Raw genomic sequence first — 23,709 nt, 5'->3', positions numbered from 1 at the left:
TATCCATGATGTTCCACTTCCGGGATTGCTCCGGTGCAGGATGTCGCTTTTTTTGCCCGGATGTCCGCTACCCTCCGCTTTCTTTGTGTTGGAATTTTAAACTCCGCGGTGGATTTATGACGACTATGGTTAACTGCTCCTCAGATCTCTGCAGGGTAAATCCAGACAGCTAGCTAGACTATCTGTCAAATCTGAGTTTTCTCTCGCACGACTAAAACAACTTTTAAACATACACGTTCCACCAAAACAAGTTCCTTCCCGAGTTTATTTTGCAGCTGCACCGTAGCTCCGTCCGGCGCTTAGCACCGCCCATGACAATTGTGATTGGTTTAAAGAAATGCCAATAAACCACAGCATGTTTTCTCCCATCCCAGAATGCTGTGTGGACAAGCCAGACCCTCCTGTGGAGGAAGGTCAAAAACAACAACAGAGCCATATTGTATTTTTCAGATATCGCCATGGCTATCTCATCAGGCCTTGCATTGCATGCGTTGGTGTTGATGGCTGGGGTCATGTTGGAGGTCCCAGCCTAGTATGCCCAGAAATTACTTCCATATTCTTTCTGCACGGTACAATTCAGGTGCAATTCTAACTTTCAGTGTCAGTGCAGGAAGAAGTGTGATGCATTGATCTAAATGCAGCCCAGAAAGGGTGTGGAGGTTGGGGTGGTGCGGGTGCAGTGCATCTTATTTTAAGTTACACTGGAGCTTGTGCCTCTTCGTAGACCTGCGAATAGCGGCCATTTTCTATTAACCATAACTACAGTACAATGTTTCCCTAATCCTAAAGGGATAGTTCAACACTTTGTTTCAAGATTGTATGATAAATATGAACCGTACAGCCAGCAGCTTATCACAAAGACTGGAAACAGTGAGCAAGCAAAAACAAGAAAACAAAGTGTTCAAACAAGACTGTGGCGTTATGGGGGATTATGAGCGACACTATTGTTTAACCAAGAAATAACCTCCCGTAAAACCACAATATGTCCTTTTTTATACTTTCATTTTTATGTCTTTGTACATATTGAACTGACAAGATACACAGTGTTAATTGGTGAGCTTTAGAGGTGCTGGTAGTTCGGTTTTGTTACAGGGACGGAGCCTGTTCTGTTTCCCCGTTTCCAGTCTTTGTGGCGTAGATCAAATAATGTACTGTAGCTGCAGTGAAAACAAAATATGTAGTCATTTCCTTCTCCTTCCTCTAACACAAATTCAATGTAACATTGTTATAATGACCAAATGATTAATGGATTTATGAGCAGCTGTCATGCTAAACAATGAGCATTTCTATTATTAGCATATAAATGGCTACGATTAGCATCTGCACAGTAATAGCAAAACACCGACCAGCAGGTTACATTTTTAATTCAAAATTATTATTTTTTTTTTGTTTTTTTTTTTCCTCAAGTAATGAAACATAGTATCTTTCACTTAGCTTTGATCGACTCTGCCGCTTTTTAACATCTCCCATAAACATCTGCTGTAACTAATCGTCTGGGGGAAACGCATTGGCAACATCTATCATTCCACTCGTTGTTGAGGTCACCAGGCACCACTCTAATAATTAGTGTCTCTTTGTGCTTGTGAATGAATTACTACAGCATGTGGATTTTATTAGGGAGCCATATTGACAACTTGATTTGCATCTGTGTGTTTTCAAAAGGGATTTTCACCCCTCACAGCAGACTGATGATTTAACTGTTAGGAAATGAATCAAATGTGGAAATGTGTAACAGAAATCATGTTTAAAGGGTTTCCACAGTCTGTAATGTTGCTGTGGCAAGAAAGGAACTTTCACATAAGTAATTCATTAATTCATTTTAGTATTACAGTACTTCGTAAAGGACGATATGTGTTATGTTTATTATTCTTTTCCTCATTTTTGTTTCATGATGTTCCGTGAAGACTGAAAAGTCAAAGTTCAGAGAGTGTCCGGACACACAAACAGACCCAGCAGGAATGTAGATATGTACCCGCAAAAGCAGCGAGTGCTTGATACACTTTGTGTTCAGCTAATTAACATCCCCGTGCTAATGCCAGTAATGTTGTTTATATAGTCTGAGCCACCGACCCTCATGGTTCATCTCCAGACTGGAGGCCTTAATGGAATCCCCTCTTTGTACCAAGTTGACCTTTACAGTGGCACAGTAAGACTGTTTATCATAAGCACCGCTAATTAGATTAAAATCCGGTGGACTCTTTGAACTGGAATGTTGTTCCCGGTTTTGGTCTTGAGTACCCTTGACAGGAGATGATGTGGATTTTAAAGAGATAGTCCATCCTTTGAAATTACAAGCTTGATGGGTTTAAGACTGATTAGAATTGTTGTTCTCGGTGCCTTTTGTGCATTTGTGGGAATATGGTTCCAAAAGCAAAGAGTGTGGTGTGTGTTTGTGTGTGTGTGTGTGTGTGTGTGTGTGTGTGTGTGTGTGTGTGTGTGTGTGTGTGGGGGGGGGGCGCAAATTGGCTGCAGGTCATAAGAGTTTTGTGTTTGAAGGTCGGAAAACATGCAGCTGAACATTTAAACTTTGCCACAGGATACCTGCACCACCTGCCTTTTTGTCCCAGTGATTACCCGAGCTGGCAAAGCACTAAGAGGAGAGGATATCCTTGTTTATATGAACAAGGCTGCAGATACAACAGGCCAGTGCTACTGAAACATTGACTTTAACTCTGAGGCTAACAAATACATTGTGCCATTGTGTGACACATCTTGTGTTTTTAGCAATCCGGAGCACAATTGGGGTTTCACTTCATCACTGTCAGGGTGTGTTAGCTGTTAAAGGCTGCAGCGGTTGATCTAATAGAGCTCTCTGCGGCTCTTTTGCTCCCATTGTGCAGACATGAGTTCATGTTTGAGCCGTGTTCTTTTTGACCTGAAACTTGACTGCACTTGAGAGGTCAAAGCCAAAGACTCAAAGCTCAAAGCATGCGTTAAATACCCTGTACTCTTAATTATTAGCATTGTTAATTGTGTTGCCTGTTCTCATGCTGGTAGGTCAGCTTGGCATGAGATGCTGGACGGTCAGTTAGGCATACCAGCATACCTCCTCTTGTCATGATTTGACAGGAGGAGGCAGCTGCTCTGATTGGCACAATTATTCAGATTTTTTCATGATGAGATGCTGACAAATCTTTGTCCTGCAGTAAAACCTGCGAAGTAGTGATTTAGTCCTTCTTGACTACACAAAACTTGAAGTGCCAAAGTAAATCTGGCTGGAATTTCTCTGACTTCTCCAACTTAAAGCAACTTAAGCTGATGTTGCTATGCAGCAGTCCGTCTTTGGCTGGGGTTGAACAATGCAGCTCAGCAGGGCCGTAGACATAGCCTCTGCTAAAGAAGTTTAATCTGCTAATCCACTCTGTTTTCATGTGGCTGTAGGATTTGTCAACCTGCTGCCTTTTCGCTTGACATGGGTCAGGATTGGCCTGGCTTTGCACACAGGAGTGCTGCCCCATATCAGACCCCCTCCCAGTATGTCTGCAGTAATGGAGGGGGAAAGTACACACTCCTCCACATCTTCCCCCATCACTCAGCGTGCATTCCTTCACTAATGAGCAACCACCACCTCCACTTCTACCACTTCCCCATATACCTTCAGCCTGCAGCTATCCTAAAAGACTTCCTAAATTGGTCAAACTACAGAAAGCCATTAAATAACAAACATGACCAAATTGCAAAAGCCATAATTGTAACTACCTACGCCACCCTTTGTTTCTGTCATGGTCATGCACTGTAAATTGCTGTATATGTAAATAATATTCCCTGTCATGTATAATATATTGTTATTTTGTCCATCAGGAATTTAATATTGCACTTCTATAAATTTGGATGACTCATAAGAGACAAAGAAATGATGGGAATAATTATTTTCATTACTGATTAATCTGCTGATTGTTGATTCCGTTAATTGTAAAGTCTAAAAAATGTTAAAAGATATGTATGAGTCCAAGGTATGTAATCACTTGGGCCCATTGAAAATGAGGGTCTCCCTCAATTGGCCCAGAGTTTTAAATAAAGGTTTGAAATGAAATAAAATGAAATGTCTTAAAACAGAAAAAAAGCAACAAATATATTCACAATTGAGATACTATAACAGGATTTCTTTTGGCTATTTTGTTTGCTGTTTTGACATAACCAAGAGGAATTTCTACTTAAGTTGGCTTTAACCCTCTTTTCCATATCTTGGAAAACGTCCTTACAAAGAAGGAATGTCACCATTTTGGAGAGACAGAAATTGCCAATAGATTGGTTTATGAGGTGACTTATATCAATCCGAGCTGGTACCTCAGTACCTCAGTATATCTTTGACCTAAGTTTCTACAAATATAATCTTCATACTCTAAGAGTAATACCTCCTAACTCCTGTCACATGAGGACAGGACCACAGCTCATTAATGAAAAATCTCTTTGTTGCGGAACTCCATCTCTGATAAAAGTGATACCACATGTGCGCCCATCCTGCAGAGGTCCCTAAATCTCACCAGGGAGAGATGATAGTCCAAACCTTTTCCAACACATGATCCAACAGGCTTTAATCCAAATAAACACACACACTGAACACATGAGGGATAGCCAGTGGAAAACCAAACCAGTGCAATGAATAGTAGCCTATAACGCTTGTAGTATTAAAAGCTGCATGAACATTAAGATGTAATATACAGTATGTATTGGTCTCTTTTTTTGAAGTCATTGTGGTTATTTTCAAAAAGAATGACCTGTGGTACAAACAATGCACAACAGAGGATACAACCGAAACCTTGGGAATATGGCGTCCATGTGGGTGCTAAAGGGTCAAACAAGGTTTTATTACAGTAAGGCTTTAAAGGGAAACTCCTACTCATTTACACTGATGTAACACATCCAAGTCTGTTTCCAGGTGTTGGGGAGTTCTACCACATCTGTGAAAAAAGTTGTATAAAACCTTTTGTGTCTCCAGTTGGAGCTGTGTGAAATCTGTTGATCTCACTTGAGTCAGCGTCGGTCGGGACTAAAGAACATGAGTTTTAAAATGATTGTTTTCATTTTAAAACTTATGTTCTTTAGTTCTTGAAGTCTGGAGGTGTGGAGTTAGAAAAAAGTGAGCTTATAGAACTCTGATGCCCACTCTTCATCTGTGCTGCACATGGAGTGTAAAAATAAAACGGATGACACATGACTTCCTCCCGCTGTACAAAAGGGAAGCAAAAATATCCCGGACATGGGTGACGGCATCTTTTAATTTTGGAGCCAGAGTCTGCGCAGTAGTGATCGTGCGGTGGAGCCTTACGCTATACATCCGCCCGACCGATCACGAGTCAATCACAGCTGTCAATCATGATTTTTCGCCCCGTTTTTACAGCATCAAATTACTAACCAAAACCAAACTTTTTAGAAAAATGAACGTGTCAACAAACATCAGCATGACAAGAACTACCTAAAATGATAGAAACCATTTTTGGGAAACATTTATTTGCTGTGTACTTTGACTTTTAAGTTTGGCCCATTTTCCATCTGCTAACATTGAGGGGGTGGGATTTATGATATATACTGCAGCCAGTCACCAGGGGGCGATCCAAATGTTTTGGATCGATTGTCACTTATACAGTCTATCAACCCCTGGTGCTGCAGGCTAGAGGCTCCATTTCGAATTTATGCAAACATTGTGGCATTTCAACTAATGATGAATATCCACAACAAACTTCATGGAAATCTAGCCACTGTATTACATTTTTACCCTCTTGGCCATCCTTAGGTTTTGCTACTAGTGGGACAAAAATGCTGCAGGCCGCACTATGGGTAATGACTGACATGGTCTCAGCTCTCATTTTGGTGCTACAGTATACAGTATTCACATGCATTTCAACATTGGTGCATGCCTTCTTATCAATAGGTATTCAGTATCAAGATAGATAGGAACAAAGCACGAAGCTCATTTTAACCCAGAGTTATTTGTGTAAATTTGACCACTCTAGTGCTTTTGCAAGTCTATGTTTATTGGGCCCAAACAGCTAGCCAGCAACATAGAAAACTACAGATAGACAGTGTGCCTGTGCTGTGTTTGTGCCACAGCTCAGAGTCGGACTGATGTTGACACTTAGCTAGTCTATATCGACGCCGCTTCATTTCCCGGTTGCTCCGATACCGCCTGAAAATCCTCCGGATGTCCATCACCTTCCTCTTTCTTTGTGTTGGGATTCTAAACTCCAGTCGATTCATGAGGACTACGGTTAACTGCTCCTCAGATCTCTGCAGGGTAAATCCAGTAGCTACAGTAGCTAGACTATCTGTCCAATCTGAGTTTTCTGTTGCACGACAAAAACAACTTTTGAACGTAAACGTTCCACCAAAACAAGTTCCTTCCCGAGGCTATTTTGCAGAGGCACCGTTGTTCCGTCCGGCGCTCAGCAAGGCGATTTGTGATTGGTTTAAAGAAATGCCAATAAACCAGAGCACGTTTTTCTCCCATCCCGGAATGCTGTGTGGACTAGCCTTCCTCCGTAGCGCTGTGGAGGAAGGTCTGGCAATGCGAGACTACCACTCAGCAGATACAACTCCAGTGCTATCTATGTCCCTCCTGATTCTGTCCTTTTCCATCTTGAACTGGAGTCATAAAGTCTTTATGACTCCATGTGCATTGTCTAGGACACATTTGCGTCCCATTGTGTCTTTGCATTGACATCATATGCCGTCTAAGATTTAGTTTTGCTTTCAGTCTTAACGCATTATTATTTAGATCAGCTAACGACAAAGCAGCCATAAGGGGCAATTTGAAAGGACACAGCTATTGCAAAACCTATTTAGAAATCTAACCTACAAGGTTTCAGTCTATTGTAGCCCACCCTCCACTGTGAAATAGCTAGGGCTACCCCCTCTTATAGTCAATTAGTCGACTAATCAGTCGTTTGGTCTTAGTTGACTAACATTTATTTAGTTTTTTAATGCTTTTTCATGCTGAATGACTTATTTCCAAGACACTTATGAGCACATCTCTGGTAAACACAAGATTATAGTGGTGCTTATGCACCTTATTCTTTGTGGAGAAACTCGGTTTTACAGATCTGTCATTTAAATGAACTAATCGATTAGTCGACAAAATCGTAAGAATTTTCAAGGACAGCCCTAGAAATGAGGAAAGATGAATTTAGATAGACAAAGTGGATACATTCACAGAGTTCTCAGCAGACCTCAGTCTGCCTACTGACCATCATTACCTGAATATTTACAATATGAACGTGAACAAATATGCAGGAAATCTGTGTAGTTGAATTTTTGAATGCAAGCCATCTCCACTGTATGCTAGCTTGCACTTGTCTCGCATAGGGCGGGTGAGGAATGTGTGCTCTGGCTGCAATGCATTGCTTTCTGTCTATTAAGTAAGCCATGAGCATGGCCTGCCAAACCTCTGTCATCATACATGGCAGCCAAAGGCCAGCTAGGTATGCAAAATAATGTATGTTTGTCTCTGAGGCTTTCGTCTGTGTCACACCTGCTAGCATTCAAAATACGGGAAGCTTGTGGTTCTTTTTCAGGAACTCTTTCCTTGCCTTGCTTTTGTTTCCCGACAAAAATGGCGCTTACCCACTGCTAGAACCAGCTCTACTCAGCTCGGCTCGGCTCGACCGCGTTGCCCCGTCCTCCTTTTTCCGTTGCAGATTTAGTACCGCCTCATGCGTGAGGCGAGCGTGGCTGGTCGTCATATCGACGCTGCAGGAAACTGCCGTGACCTAACGCGACACACACACACACAGAACGTTGAAGGTGTGTTGTTTTTGATTCTCGGCATGTGGCCGTTGCCACAGCCAGAAAACAAGTTTTGTTTCAAAAGAAGCTGGAGGCAGCAAAAAAAACCACCGCTGGCTAAACTATTTAAAAATGCCAGTTTTGTTCAGGACACCCCCGTCTGTCGCTAGCAATGATGACGCAGTGATTAGTGACCAATCAGCAGTCTGCAGGTTTTCACGTCACCTTTTGGTATCGCCTCAGCTCGCTTGGAACCTCGACGGAGGTGAGACTAAAAACAGTACCTGTTGGCAGGTACCAGGGACTTTTTTTTCATAATGGAAAACCCAAAAAAGGCAAGTAGAGTCGAGGCGAGTCAAGCAGGTATCATGTAATGGAAAAACGCCATGAATAATAGATTTAAATCTCAAGGAAGTCCAGTTAGACTAATGGAATAGATGACATATTTTGGGTTTGGATGAATATCCTGTGCAATCCAGGTCATTGATATCCATGTCTGATGCGTTAAATTCTTACTCAGCCCTGAATAGCACCACGATAAAGATACATTTACACTACATGCAACTAAGAGATACTTATGTATAAAAATGAAAGGAAGATTATATTGACAACACAAAAAAAGGACAGAAAATATTTTCTTTGGATTTGAAATTTGTTTAACAGATGATGTTTGCACATCCTGCACTAATCCATACAGCCTCTTTTTTTTCTTTTTTAATGTCAAACAGTTATATGTACATATTTCTTTCTGTATTCATTCTTGGTTTATTTCATTTGAATGTTTAATATACTTATGTACGCACCAACAACCAAGGCAAATTCCTTGTAAGTGTTACTTACATAAAGCACTGGGGCCAAAATACATCCGCTGCTACATTATGAACCCTCCCCAGACCACTCAGGTCATCTGGGACACGTCTGCTTTCTGTCCCCAGAGTCAGAACTAAACAGGGAGAAGCAGCGTTCAGTTTGTATGCACCACATATCTGGAACAAACTCCCAGAAAACCTGCAGGCCCGCTGCAACTCTCAGTTCTTTTAAATCAAAGCTGAAGACTTATCTTTTTGATGCTGCCTTTCTTTAAATAATTGTTTATTTCTCATACTGCACTGTGACTTTTATTCTCGTATTTGATCTGTTTTTATATTGTTAACTTTAATGTTTTATGTAAAGCACTTTCAATTGCCTTGATGCTGAAATGTGCTATACAAATGAAGCTGTCTTTCCTTGCCTTGCCTTACTTGGCAATAAATCCCATTCTGACAAATGGGACAATTCACATTCTGTCTTCCAGATCTTTGGGGAGACAGAGCCTGTTCGGATGACGTCAGAAGGCTCAGACTGCCGCTGTAAGTGCATCATGCGGCCTCTAAGTAAGGATGCCTGCCTGCGGCTGCGGAGCGGCACTGTACGAGTGGAGGACTTCTACACGGTGGAGACGGTCAGCTCCGGATCCGACTGTAAGTGCTCGTGCACGGCCCCGCCGTCCTCCCTAAACCCCTGTGAGAATGAGTGGAAGATGGAGAAGCTGAAGAAACAGGCCCCCGAGTTACTAAAGGTGAGGAGCTGAGCTGCTAAATGTCGAATAGTTTTCTGAGAATAGCATCTTTCAAAGGATTCTGATGGCATCAGTTATTGTTTGTACAAAAAATTAGACAATTACATCTCATATATATTTCCATAGTCCAGGATTATAAGGTTTAGGCGCAGCACCAAAGCTGTTTTAAAGCTGAATTAATGTCAAATCAGTGTCAGCACTCAGGCTGTAAAATGGAACTAAAAGAGAAGCAATCAGTGAAAGCAAAATTCCCGTTCAGTTTAAAAGCATAAAAGGTCATTCTTCAACTCTCTGTGACCTGGCTATAGTTGTATGTCATTGAACATCTTTTGTGAACATGTCAGCATACCTCTGCACATTTTTCACAGGCAGGAGAAGCACGCTATGTAGCCTATAAACCAAAAGGCAGTTCCAGATGTCTGACTCCACTTTAAACTTTACATTAAGCCAAGACATCTCTGAAGGAAATGATTATATTGAAAAGGGAAGGTCTCAAATAATTAAGCTGGACTTTGAATGAACCCTGTGAGCACTCAGTGTGGATGTCAATAGTGATAATCAGAGCAAATGTTTTGGCAGGGCACTTAGGCTATTACTGCATTTGAACAGAGCCACATAAAGCTGTCAGGTTTTGTGTTCAGGAGATGGTGAATAATAACGCTAGTTTCTTCTCATTTCATGGCACGAATGACCAGCTCCAATCCATGGTGGACCTCCTGGAGGGAACACTTTACAGCATGGATCTGATGAAAGTCCACTCCTACATCAACAAGGTGGTGTCTCAAATGAACACCCTAGAAGAGGTAGGCAAACAACCAAACTCACGTACTTATTCATATGTATATCGTTATAATCGAAGAACCATTATCGAAAGGTGGTTTATATTATTATATGCATTATGGTCCAGGGTTTCTGCAGGTTTCAACAAGTCAAATTTAAGACTCTTCAAAGGGTAACTACCGTTTTTTTCAACCCTATTTTCCTATGTTTTTGTGTCTAAGTGACTGATGGGAAACAACAATCTTTGACATTGGTCCAGTATTAAACAAAATCTCTGCAGTCAGCAGCGGCGAAACAAGCTACAATGTAAGTTATTGGGCAATTGTGCACCTTGTATTTACCTTCACAAAAGTGCTCATTTTGCCACTGACAGGCTCAGATTAATATTCTAAGTGTCTGACAACATTATGGAAATGATCCCTTCAGAGATAGACCTTTAAAACCTCTTTAAGTCCTTAATGTTGAACCAGAAACAGCTCTGAAGTCGCTAGCGTTAAACCCACCAGACTCCATTTAAAAAAGCAATACTTTTAGCACGTATAGAGCCAACATATTTTCACATGTTAATTGGTAAACTATGTGTTTATTTCAACCAAAACTAGAGTCGTAATAGTTGGAATAGTGGAAAGACGTCCCATAACGGCGTTTTATTTTGTTTCTGTCGACTTTGAATGAAGTGTATTTTATGAATTAAAATGACTGTTTATTTACATGGAGTTTGGTGGGTTTAGCGACTGTAATTTCACGGATATTTTTATGTTTAAAAAAAAAAGGATCTTACTGTTTAACAGAAAGGTCAGCCTCCTTAGAAATCCTTTCTATAATGTTGTCAGACACTTAGAATATTAATCTGAGCCTGTCAGTGGCAAAACGAGCACTTTTGTGAAGGTAAATACAAGATGGACAACTGCCCTATTAACTTACATTGTAGCTTGTTTCGCCGCTGCCGACCGCAGTAATCTCGCTTAACACTGATAACAAAGATTGTTGTTCCCATCAGTCACTTAAACACAAAAACATAGGAAAATAGGGTTGAAAAAAAACGTGAGTGACCCTTTAAGACCTTTTTAAGACCTTTTATGAATGAAATTTAAGAAATATATCAGAACATAAAAGTACAATGAAATGCAGAGCCACAAAAGTACTTGCAAAGTAAATCAAATTATTAAAATTGAATAAAAGCAACATGGAGTAATAATAATCTGTACATATACAGCAAATTATATTCAGACTAGTGAAAGAAAGAAGTACAACACCACAGAATTAAAAAACAAAACATTGTAATGAGCATTAGAGGTAGTGCTACATGGACGTAGGAAGATTTAAGACCTGTTTAAAATTATTATTATATATATTATATAACAGACCTAGAACACAATACTTTTTGCAAATTTGAGTTTTTAAGGCCTAAAATTTAGATTTTCAAATTTGAGACTTTTTTTTTTTTTAGACTTTTTAAGACCCCGCGGAAACCCTGATGTCATTCAACGGATCGTGATTACTGTGATAATAGTGACATTCTCTTGCAGACAATCAAGATAAACCTCACGCGAGACAATGAATTTGTCCGAGACAGCATGACGAGCCTCACCAACCAGTTTAAGAGGTATGAGAACTACTCCAACATCATGATGAGCATCAAGAAGGAGATCTCCAGCCTCAGCCTGCAGCTGCTGCAGAAAGACTCCTCGGAGAGCAAAGCACAGGTTCGAAGAAACACTTTGGGTGCTGTTGTACAAACACGTTAGCATTACAGCAACTACTAATTGGTAGAATCGGAGCACTTCTACTAGTAGTTGTACTAGAAGCAGGGCTGGGCCATATGGAGAAAATCAAATATCACAATATTTTTGACCAAATACCTGGATAACAATATTGCGACAATATTGTAGGGTTGACTATCTGTGCTTTCACAATATATTTTCACAATGAGATTTGTGATGAATAATCATCAGTAATGTGGCTATAAGGACTAAGTGGGTAAAGGCAAATATTTGAACAACGAGATCAATCTGGAAAGTTCCAAAAAAATTACATCACTTCACTGTAATGCAGCCTTTAAAACCAAGAAGAGTAAGTAAAGTTTATTTGTATAGCAATTATCACAGACAGAGTCACAAAGTGCCTCACAGGCAAAATAAATACATATATTAAAACAGATCAATAGTCATAAAAAGCACAATGAATCACGATAAATCGTAGTAAAGCACAAAAGCATAAATACAAAATAATACATGTGGCTAAATGAACGCCTGACTAAAAAGATATTTAAAAAATATTTCAACAGCTGCAAGACAACCCTTATGTCATATTACGAAATCCCAAATCTAAGACGATATCTAGTCTCGTGTCACAATTTTGATTTGTATTGATATATTGCCCAGCCCTAACTAGAAGTAATAGTAGTTCTAAGATTAGCAGTACATCACATGTGGGTATTTTGCTCTCAGTCACTGGCCTCACATATCACAGTCTTTGGTCTTAGCTTTTAGCATTGTGCAAGAATATTTTGCCTATACTATACTATACTATCAGCTCAATCTCAAAACTGTTGGTACTTTGTCTCCAGTTAAGTAGTCTTGACTACTGCCCTTCTTTTAGTGCAGCTAGAACAGATGTCTACATTAATATATTACACTCTAAGAAATATCTGTGTATTAACAGTTATATGACTGTATATTTTAACGGAAATTGTCCATAGAACGTTATTCACAGTTGTATTTTAGTTTTTTACATTTCAAATTGCATAATTTGTCCTTCAATAACTTTTGTCTGCCACGGAGGTTGTTTTTTTCACTTTTCTTGACATTTTGGGCCTTTTTTTCGAGGTTTTTGTCGCATGCCACTTTTTCCGATGTTTTTGTGGCTTTTCCGGCGTTGGTTTCTTTTTTACGCATTTCTAAAAATGTGTGTATCTACATTTTAACTGTAGGTACACATATCATTTCCATTTTTTTATTACGTGGCAAAGTCCCATTAATGAGCTGCCAGTACCTTTTCTGTTATTTTACAGATTTATTTCTTAGAGTGTATATTAAGTAGTAGTAATAGTAGTATAAGTCATGCATCATTTGTATGATAATATATATTCTGTTAACACACTGTGAGAAATCATCAGTAGATATATATCGCATGTCACTTTTAAAAATCACACAAAAAGTACACTAGCAAAACACGCTCTTTCATTAGCATCGTCAACATATAAAACCCACAAGCCAATATTACCAGTTGTCCTGACATAACATAATGTCATGTTTACAGAACACTAATGATGAGAAAACCAAGGAGGCTGTAAAGGCACCCAACAAAAAGACCTCTGCTGCCAAACTTGCACCAAAACAGCCCAAAGAAAAGGTCGTAAAGCCCAAGAAAGAGGTCATTAAACCTGGGAAGCCGGCAAAGCCTGACCCTACGGCCAAAGCCAAGGTGGTTGGCCACCAGCCTGGCGTGGTGAGGGGCATCACATACTACAAGGCTGCCAAGAACGACGAGGATGAGCACAGAGGAGGTGAGAGTCTTCAGCTTGGCCAGGACACCCTGCATACTCTCCCTGCATAGTGGTGGGTTCGTAGAAAGCCACCCTCTGTAACCTAAAGTGAACAATGTGCTTGTACTTTAGCTGAGTTTGCACTCCCATCTGTGTGCGATCATCTGTGAGTGTTGAAAATTATCCACATTTGTTTCTTCAGCAACCTAATCTAACCCCGCATGACACTGGATCAGGATCAGCCAGCCATAGAGTCATAAAACCAGAGTCAAGGTCTCTATAAGCTGGATTTAGTTTCCAATAGAGGACAATGCAACGCTTTCCTGAGAATGTTGTTTTACGCAAGTGTAAGATAAGGCTGTGATTGTGTTGCAGACTTGACACTTAAGTGCAAGGCAATAAAAGAGGGAATCCATCGCTGTGTGTAGGGGTGAACGATTAATCGTTTTCAAATCGACATTTGAAAGACTGCGATTAGCTAATCGTGAAGACCGCAATTAAGCGCAAGTGAATATTTAATTGAATGTTTGACTGTTCAATGTTCCATGCTTATTAAAAAAAAATCCGTATTGCTGGCGGTTCATATCTATGTTCTTATCCTTGTATATGAAGAATATAGAGCAGTTTTGATGGTGTCTCATATTATAATGCTCATGACATGTTTATCAGTTACACAGTGAATACTGAACTTCAGCTATACTTTTTTTTAAATCGCAAATCAAATCATAATCGCAATATCTGGCAGAAAAATTGCAAATAGATTTCCCCCTCAAATCTTTCAGTCCTAGCTGTGTGGCACACAAGATCACCTCAATGTAAAATATATCCTGGTGGTGTTTTTAGCAAAGCTGGCGCAGGATTGGATATTCAGCGTGCAGGAAATCCAAATCTTTTATTGACAAAATACATGGAGCTGATGGAATGCTATCTCAATGGAGCGCTGCCATGTCCATGACATGCCTCAACTTCACTCCTCACAACAATGCATGGGGACCCTTACCAATGCAGAGAAAACATTTCCTGCCTCCTTCCAATCCTCTTTAAATCTAGTTAAGTGAATAGGCATGCTGCGTTTGCACACGGCACACGCACATAACGCTGTCAGACCGTGTGTTCTGCCATGTATGTGAACCTCCGCAAGACCAGCCACCCTTTGTCAAATCACTGAAACCAGTCGGCTGCATTTCCATAATCTCTGGCAAAGAGCAGGATGCAGGAACTTTTAATTCATCTTGCGAAGGTTGATACACCTTCCCGCTTTTTCCTGAAATGCCTCTTTTCAAATTTAGTGACAGGGACACACATTCTACAGGGAGCTGCCCAGTGTAACTACAGTTCTCTACTGTTGGCCACTTGCTGAATGGCACCTTGGTGCAACTTGTAGGACAAGAGGAAATTGTACTGTGTGTAACACTCACTTAACCTGGCTACTTTTGCCAGCCTGCAAACTTGTCTCTGTGACCATGAATGCATCTAGACAACTGACTGTTCACAACATAAGATTGAGATTGAGGGCATTTGTAACCAATGAGGATGCCAGGGCATTGAGCAGAGGTCCTTGCAAAGTCTGAAAAAGTTGCCTTACCACTGCATGATAACACTGCAATAAGTGCAGAGTGGTTTGGAAAGTCTGCCCTGCATTACCATGCAACTGGAATGCAACGTTGACAATGATAAAAAGCAAGTACAATGTTTCCTTGTTCATTTTTAAAAACCTAAAGAACCATTGTATTGTTTTGAAACTTGTTAGTTGTACTTGGTAGTATAGCATAAAGGATTTGACATATGGACTATAGTAGGCAAAAGAAACTATCATGGCACTTCAAAAACTAATCATCACAGCATTACAATATTTTAAAGGGGTCTTTGATCTGTGTAAAAATAAAGTAACAAAAGTAATACAATATATGTCCCATCTGCTTTACAGAACACAGATGGATGTCACTTATATTAACAATGATTTGATGTCCTCTTTCATGTAGTGTCCACGTAGAGTCATTGGCTACACTCAACCAGAGTTACAATGTAACAGATTTGTGTCTTTAGCTTTTTTTTTGGAAATGAGTGTTGCATTTAATTCCAGGTACAATTTAAAGCACCTTAATCAAAGACTTGATGGCTCTCTGAAACCTCCTACTGTCAATTGTGAAAAGAAAAAAAAAAAACTCTCAGAATATTGTTTCTACTCCCTCATCAGGTCCACGTGTTTAGTGTATGCGTTTCGGAAAGATGCACTGCTTATCTACCACTGCTGTGATCTCCCCACATCTGTCTGGCAGCACAGGAAATCAGAGTATGTGGACCAGAAGGAGAGCAGACTCTCCCTCCGCTAGGATTATCTTTGATTTAGCCTGCTGTCTTTTTTTCTTCTTCTTTTTTTTTAAATTTTTTTTTTTTACAGCAGACCAAGTGACTAAGCCTAAAAACAAGCCTGAAACAAAACAAAAAAAGAAGCAAGAGTTTAACCAATATGGGTTTTATGATTTAAAATAAAGAATTATGCACATTTTCCAAAAAGATGATAGTATTCAGTGTTTTACTGAATGTTATCCTAAGCCTCTGCAACAGTGTTTAGAACATCAAAGGACACTAAAGGCTTCAGTATGATTAAAACAAACGCAATACAACATATTGTCCAACCACGTGTAAAGGCAAAACTGGTTACCTGTGGCCACACTCAAAGGCAGGGCGAAAAGAGGTGAGATTAAATGAATCGAGCAAATGGAGATAACGTATCTCTCAGACAGTCTCTCCTCAAAGGCATTGACGGTGTTGCACTTGATTGTACAACACAGTCACATTCCCAACTCGTCATATACTAACACTTTTGGCGTCACCTTTAACACTCTGGGTACTCTTTAGCATCACTTTTTGACACTCTGGGTTTGGACCCCTTGGCGTCAAAGCCTTGAAAGAGAGGCCAACTTTCACAACTTCGCACACTTGACCAATCACTGTATTAAAATTCAAGAGTCGCCAATTTTTAACCCTTCTGAATCGAGTTATCCGGCGGGTAGTCACAGACCTCTGGGTACTGGCACCATGCATGTACAGCAGTACAGAAAATCGGCAGACTTTCCCTTAAAAGTCTCATATGGCGACATTTATACTTTAAATCTGTACCGTTTATATGTGTCCATTAAACACTTAGATTATGGCGTTACCAAAAACAAAAGAGTTGAGTTGATTTTCCCACCCTTTTCTGAGTCTTTTTTTTCCCCCCTCCCACAAATGCTCGGATTCGCTGCTAGACGGAACGTTCAGCCCACTACTAATTCATATTCATGAGCAGAACACTCTGATTGGCTAACGCTAGCGGTAGCTAGCAAGCGTCGGTTGGCAAGGTGAAAGCTTTGTCGTCTATTATATATTATATAAATTGGACTATTTGCAAAATCAACATCATGCTGTGTTGAAGAAGACTTAAACCTAACGATTAAGGCCATGAACTCATTAGGAAAACATTTATTGAGGTAATAAATAAAGTGAGAAGTAGGGTCATTTTCTCATATATAGAACCAGACTTCTATTTGCAACCAGTGGAGTCGCCCACTGCTGGAAATTAGATAGAATGCAGGTTATTCCACCTTTAAGTAGGTAATTGTTGGATTGTCAGCTTCAGAAATTGTCAAGACAGATGTTAGACAGTTGTTATAAATGTTGGTGTTGTTTTGTTGCCACTTTTCAATGGGATTGTAGATGCATTTAGTTTACAAATCTCTAGGTCTAACCTTTTTTTGTCTGAAGAATGGGTATATTTGTTAATATTAGTGGCAGATATATAACGTTGCAAAATGCAAGATGGCGTTTCTTGGTGCAACAGGTCAAACGGCAAAATTTGCTTCTGAAGAACAGATAGTTGTGAGTAGTGGAGAATAGATTTACAACCAGAGTGTAATTCCGCATATGTATGCAAGCCTTTGAATAAGACTTGCAATAAAATACATTTTATCATAGGTTTCATTCACTTTTGAAACTTCTTTAGTTTTAGTCTTTTTATTGTGAAAAATGATTTTAATGAGCATTGTTTGTCTGACAAAATGAATACTGTTAGACGATCTGACAGGCACTTCATTTACGAAGTTAAACATATTGAGACCTTAACACTCGCCACTAAAAGCCATAGACATAATGCAATCATTTTTAGGTTGCAGCTGTAATTACATTCTGAGGCCTCCTTTTCCCATTTTTGTTAAAAGCAAAATGCGGCTTCGGTATTCTCTATTAAGAAAGCAGTTACAGCTAATAGACAGCAGAGCAGCCTGGGTTAGGAAGGAAAGAGGAGAAAGAAGATCAGAGAAGAGGAAGGAAGTTAGTGTTCTCTTTGTTCTGCACACAGCACACTATAATGTCTCCTGCTGTCAAGGAGCCGTGAATGAAATGTTTAAAAATAATAATTTTAAGACAATTTTGAAACATTATCCCCCCACACTACTGGATCAACATGCCCTAAAGTGTAACATCACCTAACAAGAAGTAGCATATGCATTTTGAATGAAAACTAGCTTTATATAATCTTATTATCAGTAGTGGAAAGTAACAGTACATTTACTCCAGTACTGCACTTAAGTAAAAATGTTGAGGTACTTTTACACTTTTCTACTTCTACTCTGCTACATTTCAGAGAGAAATATTGTACATTTTACTCCACTACATTCATATGACAGCTTTAGTTACTTTACAGATTAAGATTTTTGCACACAAAACAAATGTAGTTTATGAAATATGATGTTTTATTATAAACTAAACCCAACAATACAACAACCTACAAGTCCAGCTGAAATGATTAGATGATTAATCACTTAGTTGATTTGCAGAACTGTTTTAATCGTTTCTAAAATGGGAGGATTTTTCTGCATTGAATACTTTTACGTTTAATATTTTAAGTACATTTTCCTGATGATACTTACATACTTTTACTTAAGTAACATTTTCAATGCAGGACTTTTACTTGTAACAGAGTATTTTTTTACTGTATCAGAATTAGAATCAGAAAAGCGTTTTGCCACAGTAAGTTACACATACGTGGAATTGCCTTGGTATTTGGTGCATACATAAACAAACATATTGAACATTATTAAGAATAAACAATAAATACCGAAACAGAAACAAATATATACAAAATAGCGGTTTAGCATAGAAAAAGGAGGCCAAATAGGTTGAGTGCAGAATGTAAAAAAATATATAGTAACGGCAGTGGCACTGGCAGGATTCTATTTCATAGTACCAGAAATTAACTGTTCTTATAATATTTAATGTGTATGAGAGTGTGCTCCTAGCATGCTTTTATCACATCATAATGACCAGATCATAAAAATATTTCACTGAAGTGTTTAGAGAGAGAGAGAGAGAGAGAGAGAGAGAGAGAGAGAGAGAGAGAGAGAGAGAGAGGTAAGGAGATATGAATAACATGATTTCTCTGTGTGCCATGTAAACATCATATCCTGAAAATTATCAAAAACCTGGATAAGCCTCTTAAAGGTGCTGTAGGTAGGATTGTGAAGATCCAGGAAATTTGAACATCGACAACTTCTCAGTCCATCCCCCCTTCTCGCTAAAGCCCAAAACTGTCTCCTAAGCCCCTCCCCCCTTCTCGCTAAAGCCCAAAACTGTCTCCTAAGCCCCTCCCCCCACAAGAGAGAATGAATGCGTGTGTATGAGCAGTGATTGTCATGCAGTTAGACACCCCCGGCCCTGATTGGTGCATCTGAACAGGGAGCTGTGGATTTTTGCAAATCGCACTACAGGCTGTAGGTGGTGCCAGAGGAGCCGGATTTTTTTATTTCTTATTACCGGCTACTACTTCATGTAGTTCTACTCGAACATAGGGTCAGTTTCAGCAAATATGACAGAAAGTTAGTTTTATAAGTCTTACCTACTGCACCTTTAACTGCAATATTCATGTCCATGTTAACACACATGATTCTAACAACATGCTATATCTCCAACCAATAGCATATATATAATATAGCAACCAGTTTATCTACGGATGGAGTCATAAAAATGAACATTCTGATTAATAGTAGATGGGTTGTTGGAGAAAATCAATACTGTTAACAGAGCAGAAAGCAGAACAGAGCTGCTGTTGGCTGCTGCTCCTCTGTCCATTTTCACATTGTTATCATTAGATGCGTTGCACGTCTCACAGAAAAGAATGTACGCTTAGTGCGTACAGGATTATGACTTCCGGCGCCACTGAGTACTGGTATTAGTAATTTTACTTGAAGTTAAGAATACTTCTTCCATTACTGCTTATTCTTCTCTATAGTCTGGCCTAACTCTGTACGTCCATTCTGTAGACCATTCTGCCAAAACGTACACAGTCCATCACATCACGGAAAACCAGTCAGAGGATGGAGGAGCTGAAATGGTCCTGGAAACCATGGAGGCCACTGTGGCCAAACCCATTGCCACCACTGCTGTTCCCACCACCACTACAACTGCTACTACTACTACCACAACCACTGGCACCACTACTACCACTACTACTACACCCACTACCATCACAACACTAAGTACACCAGCATCTGAAAGACCAGCTCCGACCATTGTGCTGGTGCTGGACAACTCCAACAACAACAGTCGGCCCACCCTCCACAGAGCAGGTGTGTGTGTGTGTGTGTGTGTGTGTGTGTGTGTGTGTGCGTGTGCGCGTGTGTGCGTGTACAATGTTAAATGCCTTGTTAAAGGTGCTCTAAGCGATGTTGGGTGATGTTACTTCTTGTTGACGTTCGAAGTATTGTCAAACAAAACTGAGGCTAGCTCGCCCCTCCCTCCTCCTCATCCCGTCCCCCACCCCCAAATCCTTCTTGTCGGTTATTGGCTGGAACGCTGGAACACTGTTTGTTATGTTTAGTGGGTGCAGGTTGGCGCAGTTTGTTTTTGTTGCCATTTGTGTAGCCTGGGCTGTCCACAGAGACCGCGTTTTTTTACAGTGTGTTCAGGGGACAGGCAGCTAGCGGATAGTGAGGAGATGTTTGCTGTATGTGACAACAAACGTGGTATGCCTAAAAAACGCGTGACATCGCTTAGAGCACCTTTTAAAATAACCAAAATGCATTGCAGAGGTAATTTTATGTGTGGGAATTTGTGATGTTTTATGCAACACGCCTTTTCTTTGTTTTACCATCCACCTAACTTTAGGTATCCACAGTTTTTTAACCGTAGATTTGACTGACATCTCCTCCCAGACAGCCACAGCTTCGTCTCCTGTCTCTAGCGTTTACTTTCTTGGAGGGTGTGTGAAGGGGGGGCGGGGAGAGGTGACAGCAGTTGACAGCTTGTGACAACAGTTACAAAAATTATTTCTTACTATTAATTAATTAATTACTATTTCTAACTAGAAATGGGTAAAGTTATTGGTTGCATTTGTTGCAGGAAATTTTACATTAAGTCTCAATAATGATGTTAACACATAAATCAGAAAAATATGCACAGGCAATGTCCCCGCAGTTGTGGGCTTGACCGGACATGACACACGCACACACACACACACACACACATGTAATACAATCCTGAGTATTCGATAGATAGATAGATAGATTTTTATTGATCCCAATAAAATGGGAAATTACAGTGTTACAGAACACGCAGCACACATACAGAATATACATGAAATAATAAATAGGATAAAATACAAGAACAAATATTTAAAATGTATACAAGTTGGGAATAAAAAAGGAACTACTTCTTTGTCTAAGTCTGAGACAAGACCGAATAAAAATGTGGTCGTTATGAGACAGAGACCTTCAAAAAGTGGTCTTGAGACCAAGACCGATCTTGAGTATTACAACACCGCTAAATACCCCTCTGTGATTAAGCTCAGTATTGTGTTGCAGGCTGCAACTGCAGTGACAGAGGCCAATTTAGCAGTAGAAAAGTGTGTAGGTTCACTCTGCCAAGAAATGTATCTGCGTGAAATCGATTTTGTTAATTCTCTCCCATGCGTACACATTGAATGTGCTGCTTGTTTCTTCCAGGGAAGATCCTTAACTGTGAAGGGACTCTAGCATCCATTGACCAGCCAGAGAAGCAGCACAGTTATGGGCGCAACGAGGGAGCCTGGATGAAGGATCCCCTGGCTAAAGACTCCAAGATCTACGTCACTAACTATTACTATGGCAACAACTTGGTGGAGTTCCGCAACCTGGAAAACTTCAAGCAAGGTGTGCTTATTGTACCAACAAAATGCTAGACAAATGTATTGTACATGATCAAACCGTGTCTTGCTTTAACACAGCAAATGTCCCATTACTCAATAGACCACTCCAGTACAATGGTCATTATACACTATGACCAGTCTATTCTTGGGCAGTTGTAGTCTTGACGTGTTACATTTTTGAGGAGGCGGACAACAGCTATGATATGGCCTATAGCAGATGTTTTTTAACTGTGAGGCAAGGCTCCCTAAGGGTGGTGCAGTAAAGTTGAAGGGAGGGGAGGCCCAGACGGAGAATCGCGAGGCAAAGATACTGCATGAGATCAGCAGTGGCAGTGATACACAACTCCTGGAGGCAAGAAAGAGTACTTTAAGTAGTAAAATGAAATGTTTGAGCAATGAAATGAAATGAGCAAGGGAGGAGGCTTTCTTGATTAAGTTTGAGGGATTTTACAGTATCAGACTTTGAAAACTCTGGTCTACACCATAGCTTTGAAGCCTAAGCACGTGCTCTAGTCTCGCGTTGCCAGAACTTACGCCACAGCGCTGCAGAGGAGGGTCTGGCTAGTCCACACAGCATTCCGGGATGGGAGAAAAAGTGCTCTGGTTTATTGGCATTTCTTTAAACCAATCACAATCATCTTGGGCGGTGCTAAGCCCTGGACACAATGACGGTGCCTCTTCAAAATAGCCTCGGGAAGGAACTTGTTTTGGTGGAACGTGTGTACGTTCCAAAGTTGTTTTAATCGTGCAACAGAAAACTCAAGATTGGACAGATAGTCTAGCTAGCTGTCTGGATGTACCCTGCAGAGATCTGGGGAGCAGTTAACCATAGTCGACCAAAGTTTAGAATGGCAACACAAAGAAAGCAGAAGGTGTGGGACATCCAGCCGAAATGAGGGACATCCGGCAGAATTTCCTGCGGCACCTGAACAATTCCGGAAGTGGAACGTCGTCGATATAGACTATACGTGCTTTAACCCCTCAGCCCACAACCAAACCTTCTCAGTCTGAAGCGCACATTATCCTTTCCTTGTCTGAATAGCCAATGGGATCTGGGTTGCATGTGCATTCACTGTCTGCATCCGCATCCTATTTGGTGTTTATCAGGGCCTTTTGAAAATGAAATATACTTACAGGTACATTTTCTTCTTGGTCAAAAGTTAAGAATAACCTTATTAATAGCCGTAGCTAAACAGCCAAAATCTTAACTCCCGCACCCTTAAATATAATTTACACAATACACTTTTGTCTCTCAAACAGCAATTATCCATCAGCCCACAGTCTGTATCATGACATCCTTTTAACTTTTACAGAGACCTAGTGGGACAACTAAAATAAAAATGTGGCCCCTCTGGCTGGCTCTTTTTCTTGCTCACAAACCTGTATGGATTAATTTGTACTCATATTACTGTACAAACTCAAACACTCCTGTGTAACCCCATCTAATCCACTTAGAACAACACGCTGAGGCCATGACTAAGCAATGGCACAGTTGTCCAATCAAACATAACCATATCTGTCCTTAACTGGAGATGTACTGTACAGTAAGCCTGGGTTGATTAATATAAAGTGGCACAAGCGGCCGAAATGGGTTTCCTCAGGAGGGTGGCTGGCGTCTCCCTTAGAGATAGGGTGAGGAGCTCGGAGTAGAGCCACTACTCCTTTGCGTCGAAAGGAGCCAGTTGAGGTGGTTTGGGCATCTGGTAAGGATGCCCCCTGGGCGCCTCCCTAGGGAGGTGTTCCAGGCACGTCCAGCTGGGAGGAGGCCTCGGAGAAGACCCAGGACTAGGTTGAGGGATTATATCACCAACCTGGCCTGGGAACGCCTCGGGATCTCCCAGTCGGAGCTGGTTAATGTGGCTCGGGAAAGGGAAGTTTGGGGTCCCCTGCTGGAGCTGCTGCCCCCGCGACCCGACCCCGGATAAGCGGACGAAGATGGATGGATGGATGGATGGATGGATGAAGTGGCACAACATGAAGCTATCTCTGTTTAGCTAGCCC

At 40.5% G+C, this 23,709-nt stretch overlaps 1 protein-coding gene across 1 annotated transcript in view; it reads left to right on the top strand.

Moving 5' to 3' along the window:
- The window catches only part of olfml2a (olfactomedin-like 2A), a 36,476-nt gene that overhangs the window by 6,413 nt on the left and 6,354 nt on the right, over window positions 1-23,709 (top strand). The window contains exons 2-7 of the mRNA XM_078250293.1: window positions 9,017-9,280; window positions 9,976-10,083; window positions 11,590-11,766; window positions 13,322-13,568; window positions 19,847-20,152; window positions 21,527-21,712. Of these exons, the coding sequence (XP_078106419.1) occupies window positions 9,017-9,280; window positions 9,976-10,083; window positions 11,590-11,766; window positions 13,322-13,568; window positions 19,847-20,152; window positions 21,527-21,712 (1,288 nt within the window). The remainder of the gene's footprint in view (window positions 1-9,016; window positions 9,281-9,975; window positions 10,084-11,589; window positions 11,767-13,321; window positions 13,569-19,846; window positions 20,153-21,526; window positions 21,713-23,709) is intronic.

The sequence above is a fragment of the Sander vitreus genome, chromosome 5, assembly GCF_031162955.1.
Source record: "Sander vitreus isolate 19-12246 chromosome 5, sanVit1, whole genome shotgun sequence".
Lineage (NCBI taxonomy): Eukaryota > Metazoa > Chordata > Actinopteri > Perciformes > Percidae > Sander > Sander vitreus.
This window is presented reverse-complemented; position numbering and strand designations above follow the sequence as displayed.